The following is a 7,934-nucleotide window of genomic DNA, read 5'->3' as shown; positions in this document are numbered from 1 at the left end:
ACATCCGTTAGTTGTTAAGTCTCCTGTTAACTGTGACGTCTATGTGAACAATGACTGGATGTCACGTGTCAATAAGGTTCCACGTGGATATTAAAAAAAAATTCTGGCGTTCATCCCCTCTATCCCTCCTGACCCCCTCCCTCATTCTGCCTCCTTCTCTTACCTGCACCCATCCTCCCCACACACCCACCCATTCCCCTCCTTTTCCCTCCCTTCTCTCCTCTGCAGTCCACACGGAGCTCTCCCACCCCTCCCTCCGATCCCTAACCATAACTTCAATCTGGTATAAAAAATTTTAAAAAAAAAAAACTTTAAAAATTAAAAATATGGAATTACAGGTCGTCGGACTTGATGGGTCCTCAAGGGGCCTTCGATCTCGCCTTCGTCCCAGTCCTCAAAGCAGGTGGAGGAAGGTTCAAAAGATTTGTGGATGGAGAATTTGAATCGGGAATCTGGTTGGGATCCGGGTCATGTATGGAGGATTAGTGGAGGGAGATGGGTTGGGTGAGGAGGTGGTGGTGAGGGGCTAGTTTTGCCGCCGTCGGGACGAGAGACAGAGATGATGGTGGCGCTCGGCCACTCCTCGAAAATCTGAGCGGGCTTGAAGGATAACAAACGGCAGAGAAAGGAGGAGGGCGACATCGCCGACTCCGATCGCATTTGGAGGTAGCAAGACCCACCCCCAAGATTAACTGCTCCGATTCCATTTTCCTGTTTTGAGGACTTGGAGATTGATATGGGGAGAGAGAAGGGAGGGGAGGTGAAGAGGGTGGAGGAGAGGAAGAGGTGGGTCGGAGAGTTGGAGAGGGAGGAGTGGGGGCGTCTGAAGAGGTGGGTCGGGGAGTTAGAGAGGGAGAAGCTCGTCCACTATGAAGGGTGGAGGAGATTTTTTTTTAATTTTTTAACATCCACGTCGGACCCTTATTGACATGTGGCGCCCAATCATTGTCCACGTGAACGTCATGTCATTAGTTAACAGAAGACTTAACAGTTTGACTAACGAATGTATGAAACTATTCCAAAATTTACACTTTAGGTATAACTCTGGAACTAAAAAAACTTTATGTACTAAATGTTGAAAACCATGAAACATGAGGGTAGTAAACAATCTTTTGCCTTTTTTTTTTAATTTAATGTGCAATGTACGATAAATTTTTATGCAAACAACTCTAACTTAACAAAATAATTGACAAAATCGATGGTTTAAAAGACAATGACATGCCATTTAGAATTACGGTCTAGTGGTATTTCTTTTCACTTGTAAGTGAAATGTTTTAGGTTCGATTCTCGCCAAAGACAAAATTGAACCACATTATTATGGCAATCTCATTATAACACATTATGAGGCTTAGTTCACATTCTTCCTTTATTGTAGATAATATCGTTTGTTTAAATAAAATATAAAAATAAATAAATAAATAAACAATAACATAAGTTGAAAGTTCAAAACATGCTATATAAGCAAATTAAAAATTTAAAAGAGAAACTGGAATAATAATGTCTAATGTTGAAAGGTCAATGTTGAAGGATAGGGACTAAGTAACAGCTATTGACAAGTCAACGATATCACTCTTGATATTTTGGCTTATTATAGGAGACAAATTTGCAATTGAATTGTATAAATTTATATTCCTTTTGAATATCGATAATGTAGGCTAGATTGTACTTGTTTGTCAAGAGAACCTCTTTGTATAAAAGTCTTCTTATCAATAGAAGAAAACTCACTTTTGCAAAACATGCTTTGTCCGCTATTTTATGAGCACTACTATTTATAACATGTTTTGTATTACATTTTCATACCATTTTTTATGTCATTTAATGTGGATAACTATATCATTTGAATTAATCAGATTTTTTAATTTAGTTCATTATCTAATAAACTAATAATTAAGAAAAACTAATTAATTAAATGATGATTGTGGTATAACATGTTTTGTACCACATTTTCGTACCATCTTAGGTGTCATTTGATGTGTACAACTACATGATTTGAATTAATCGGATTTTTAATTTAGTTAATTATTTAATAAACTAATAATTAAGAAAAACTAGTTAATTAAATGATGATTGTGGTACACGAAGAGTCTTTCTCTTTCATTTCCTTAGGTTTTGCAAATTTTTCAAATGATATGTTAGGTTTTGCAAATTTTTCAAATGATGTGGCAATCCATATCAGATGTCACCTAATATGAATAGCATTACTACTATTTTATATGGTATCAGACTTAAGTTAAAACCCTTGTTCTTTTGGCGCTACTCCCTTTTGTTGTTTCAAAGTAGCCTTTTTTTTTTTTTTTTGTCGACCATTGCCATGTCTAAAGACGAGCTTTTGAGCGGAAGCAATTGTGATGCCAAGGCTGACACTTCCAATCCATTGTTTATCCACCATTCAGATCATTCAGATCACCATCGATGATGTTAGTCTCGAAACCCCTGAACGGGCATAATTATATTACCTGGCTCCGTGCCATGAAGATCTTATTGGGTGTCAAAAACAAACTCGGCTTTGTTGATGGTACTGTCACACATGATAAATTGGTTACGTATAATATATGAATACGACAGTATGAAGGCTTGGTGGGTTGATGATTGCACGTGTGGTAAGGCATGCTTCTCCTCCTAACCCTTTTTACCCCTCAACCCCCACAAACTACATATTCAACCCCATCTGCCAAAACTCAACACCCCTCTCTCTCTCTCTCTCTCTAACACACACAGCAACCCTTGTTCCTACCTACCTCCTCCTCACCCCATCTGGCCTCTCCTCCTTTTTTCTGATCAACAACAACAACGACGCACACGTAGCTGCTCTCTCTCTCACACACACACAGAGCAGCCCTTGTTCATACCTACCTACTCCATCTTACCCGGCCCATCTCCTTGTATTTATTACTTCTCACAAACTCCACTTTTTGTGAGCAACAACAACAACGCGCACGTAGCTACTCTCTCTCTCTTCTCTCTGATCACCATTTGATTCATTTCTGCTAGCCTGCTATATTATATCAAGCCTCCTCTTTCTCCAATAATTCTTATTTTTCTGTATATTTCAATCTGTTTATTGGTCGATATATCACACACAAAGAAGCAACAGTCACCATGATCTCCATTGCTTCTAATTCCGTTGAAACCCAAAAGCCGGCAGACACATCTACCAATCTCATGCCTCCTCTGATTAATTCTACCTCCCAACAAAACCTAACCCAATTGCAACCCCCCGCCTGCACCAACAATATTATTGATTCCACCACCGCTACCGCCACCATTAACCATGTATTCAGATCAAAACTACCAGACATACCCATCCCCAACCACCTCCCTCTCCACACCTACTGCTTCCAGAACCTCCCCGAGTTCTCCGACAGGCCTTGCTTGATCGTGGGCTCCACCGGAAAATCATACTCTTTCTCCGAGACCCACCTCATTTCTCAGAAGACCGGCGCCGGCCTCTCCAACCTCGGCATCCAAAAAGGCGACGTCATCATGATCCTCCTTCAAAACTGCGCAGAGTTCGTCTTCGCTTTTATGGGCGCTTCCCTGATCGGCGCCGTTACCACCACCGCCAACCCCTTCTACACCACTGCCGAGATTTTCAAGCAGGTCAAGGCCGCTAATGCCAAACTCATCATCACTCAATCCCAGTACGTCGATAAGCTCCGAGAAGATCCCTCCTCCGCCGACCGTGCCGACCAGAATAAATATCCAAAACTCGGCGAAGACTTTAAGGTCGTCACGATTGACGATCCTCCGGAGAATTGCTTGCATTTCTCCGTCCTCTCCGAGGCCAACGAGAAGGAGCTTCCGGACGTGGTGATCGACGCGGAGGACCCGGTGGCCCTACCGTTCTCTTCGGGGACCACGGGCCTCCCCAAGGGAGTCATTCTAACACACAAGAGCTTGGTCACCAGCGTGGCCCAGCAGGTGGACGGAGAGAATCCAAACCTCTACTTGAAGGAGGACGACGTCGTATTGTGCGTGCTGCCGTTGTTTCACATATTTTCGTTGAACAGCGTGCTGCTGTGCTCGCTGCGAGCAGGGGCCGGAGTTCTGCTGATGCACAAGTTTGAGATAGGTACGCTTCTGGAGCTGATTCAGCGGTACCGAGTGTCGGTGGCAGCGGTGGTGCCGCCGCTGGTTATAGCGCTGGCGAAGAACCCAATGGTGGCGGAGTTCGACCTGAGCTCTATTAGGGTGGTGTTGTCGGGAGCGGCGCCCCTGGGGAAGGAGCTGGAGGAGGCGCTCAAGAGCCGAGTCCCTCAGGCAGTGTTGGGTCAGGTTAGTACAAGTGTACACATGACTTGTTTCGTTTCTCAATGGATTCTTCAGTCAATCATCTCACATTCATTTCATTCATGCTAGTTAAATTAGCACCGTCGATTCAGACAAAATCACTGAATATTATTACAAATCTAAATCGGATCGGATGACATTCATAGCCGTACGTAGTACGGCCCCCTCAAGACAACATTAAATATTGTCTAGCTCAATAACTCCCGCGTTGACCGTATGAATTGTAAATCTAACATTTCTTTGGTAGTAGTAGGGTAGAGCAGTACGAAAGTGTTGTCGTAGGGTAGAGAAGAATGACCGTTGGGAACATTTGTTGTTGTTGATATGCTGGTCAGTCAATTTACGTGATATGTGTACACAAACAATCTGCCACCAGAGAAACAAACTTACGTGGCTGTTTTGTTAAGTCGTTAGAGTGTGTGTCGAGAAACAAACTTACGTGTTCCTAATAATTTTTTCAAATTAATTAATTTAAGAGTAATACTAGGGAGACAAAGTTGTAGATAAAATTTGTAAACTAAATAATGTGTCAACAATAGAAAATGAGTACGTTTATCAACGCCTAAGTAATAATCCAATAAACAACTTTTATTTCATTTAATTTATAAATTTTATCTACAAATTTAGTCTCTATAATATTACTCTTAATTTAATCCTCACCCACATGGCATATATATCTATATACACACACACGCTCTCTCTCGTGCACCCCCAAATTGGCCGCTCCATAGCCTCAAACTTAGCTAATTCCCTTCAAAATTTGTTCTATGAAATGTTAGGATCACCTTATTGGATTACGGGTTATTAGTTGAATGAATGCATGGGGCTAATGGCTTGGAAATTTGTCTTTTTAAATTATATTTTTAGTTCTCTATAGTTTCGATAGAATTGTTGTATCCCAAAAAGAGTTATGATATGGATGTACGTGTTACAATAGCAGCCACAAAAGCAAGCAATAACAAATAAGATAGTTGAAGACGGGGACCCAATTAGGAATGGACAACGGTTATGCTAGACGGGTAATTGCGGTTATTTATCCATAATCGTTTATGTGCATACCCTAATTGCATAAACGGTTATACTCGTACCTATAACCGTTTATAAACGGTTAACTATACCTATAACCGTGAACCTATTTAATCATAACCGTTTACCCATTTAACCATAACCATTTACCCGTTCACCCATTTTTTAACCCATTTACCTTTTTTTCTTACCCATTTACCCCTATTTTTCACCCGTCTACATATTTTTTTTAACAACTTGAAAATTACAAAAGAAAAATTTGTCATAATTTTCGTTTTCTGACAATTAAACACCGTTATAGGTATATTTTAGCATGCATTTTCCTATTTTAATCATTTAAGTCCTCATATAATTCCAATAATTAAAATAATAGTTTACAAACGATATTTTAAATTTTAACTGTTGTATGTGATGCCTTTGCAAAGTGGCGGGGAAGTTCCATCCATGCAAAGAACTCCGCATGGTTTGGTGCTTCGGCGCAGGATGTTTGGCTTCAAAATGGCCTGCTAAGTTTTAAGCATCATGAATTCATGGAAGAGTACGAGTGTCCTTTGCAGTCGCCAAGAACCATTTGAGCTGTATAGATTTGCATGGAAGAGACACTTTAGTCGGGGCAAAGAGTTCAGAAACAGATTGAAATTTTAGGGTTTTTATTTTATTTTTTTAATTTTACATATATTAAATTAAATGGGTAAATGAATAACCGTTATAACCGCGGGTAATAACCATAATTGATGGATACCCGTTATAACTACGGGTAATACTCATAACCGTCCATTTAAATTTCACACATAAACAGTTATACCCATAATCGTTTGTTCGTCTAAACGGTTACCTATAACTGTAACCGTGAATCTTAAATAGACGGGTAACTGCGGTTACCCAAACCCATGAGTATTTTGCTTATCCCTAACCCTAGCTAATAGATTGGGGCCTCGGATGTATGGATGCATGCATGGAATCACACTCGTGGATAGCGATGATCAAGGGAATTAAAGACCACTCTTGTAAACCCTATTTTATTGGACCAAAACTTAATAGCTAATGTTTGATCGTTTAACAATTTCAAGGACTAATTAGAATCTGCTTACCAGTTATATTAACTGAGTTATGTGCATGTAAATCGTAATTAGTTGAAGCTATTAAGTGTTAACAACATGGTTAACTAATTAATTACTGTGAATGAAATGAATGTAGGGTTATGGGATGACGGAGGCAGGGCCGGTGCTGTCAATGTGCATGGCATTCGCAAAGGAACCGATGCCATCCAAGTCAGGTTCGTGTGGGACGGTGGTCCGAAATGCAGAGCTCAAGGTCCTTGACCCTGAAACTGGTCTGTCACTTGGCTATAACCAACCAGGCGAGATTTGCATCCGTGGCTCTCAAATTATGAAAGGTATAATTAACTACCTATCCTAAATATTATTCTGTGTTAATTAATTACTTATTGATCTCTGTTCTTTCTGATTAATTTCTTCTAAATAATTAACCATATATTACGTACGATGCGTACCCTACCAGGTTATTTGAATGACGTTGCGGCTACGGCAACCACCATAGACACGGAGGGCTGGCTTCACACTGGTGACGTGGGTTATGTGGATGATGACGATGAGGTTTTCATCGTTGACAGAGTCAAGGAGCTCATCAAATTCAAGGGCTTCCAAGTATGCATGTTATTATAATTTAATTTTCGTTAATGATGACTTAATTAAGAAGCTTGATATATATATAGCATTAATCTTTCAATTAAATAAAATAAAATAAATTCGAGCTTTTATGCAATCATTCGCGAATGAACGACGTACATATATATATAAAATCCTGTTTTACAGGTGCCACCAGCTGAGCTGGAGTCCCTCCTTATAAGCCACCCATCAATTGCAGATGCGGCCGTTGTTCCGTAAGTATTTTTACACAAACAATGTCTAGTTAATCCCATTAATTAATCACTAAAAATGCTCGCAAAACCTTGATCGAAGCATAACGTATTTGTGTTATGAATGATTGCAATTAACGAGCAGGCAAAAAGATGCTGCTGCTGGTGAGGTTCCCGTTGCATTTGTGGTTCGGTCTGATGGTCTTGAACTTACTGAAGAGGCTGTAAAAGAATTTATAGCAAAACAGGTACATCATACAAATATATATATATATATATATATATATATTTGCAATGGAATTGATAATAATTAATTTGTCTGGAATAGTGAAATTGAATGAATGAAACTGCATGCAGGTGGTGTTTTACAAGAGACTGCACAAGGTGCACTTTGTCCGTGCAATTCCAAAGTCTGCGTCTGGAAAGATCTTGAGAAAAGACCTGAGAGCCAAGCTTGCCACCGCAACCCCACCGCTGCCCTAATTTTGATGAACCATCTTAATTAGCATGTACTGTATCATAATGTTATTATTTTTCCCATTTGATGGTGAAAACAAGGCTCGATCATTCATACGTGTAATTCTTTGAAACACTATATCAAGTTTGGTATCCATCATATCATATCAAATTTGTTGATGAATAAGAAACATCACGATATTGGTACTAACCTACATACAACGTTTTAAGAAAGTTTTAAGGATGACTGTTATAAAAGAAAATTTGTTTTATAATTTTTTTT

General features: G+C 39.7%; 1 protein-coding gene across 1 annotated transcript; it reads left to right on the top strand.

Annotated features, from left to right (window-relative positions):
* Positions 1–2,682: 2,682 nt before the first annotated feature.
* LOC137733766 (4-coumarate--CoA ligase 2-like) lies at positions 2,683–7,878 on the top strand. Its single transcript, XM_068472947.1, has 6 exons — positions 2,683–4,275; positions 6,514–6,712; positions 6,838–6,983; positions 7,152–7,219; positions 7,341–7,443; positions 7,553–7,878. Exons 1-6 carry the CDS (start codon positions 3,100–3,102, stop codon positions 7,676–7,678), a joined length of 1,818 nt encoding a protein of 605 aa, XP_068329048.1. The 5' UTR covers positions 2,683–3,099; the 3' UTR covers positions 7,679–7,878.
* The last annotated feature ends 56 nt before the right edge of the window (positions 7,879–7,934 follow it).

This window comes from Pyrus communis, chromosome 5 (genome assembly GCF_963583255.1).
Source record: "Pyrus communis chromosome 5, drPyrComm1.1, whole genome shotgun sequence".
NCBI lineage: Eukaryota > Viridiplantae > Streptophyta > Magnoliopsida > Rosales > Rosaceae > Pyrus > Pyrus communis.
The sequence above is the reverse complement of the archived record's forward strand: the minus strand, read 5'-3'. Positions and strand labels throughout refer to the sequence as shown.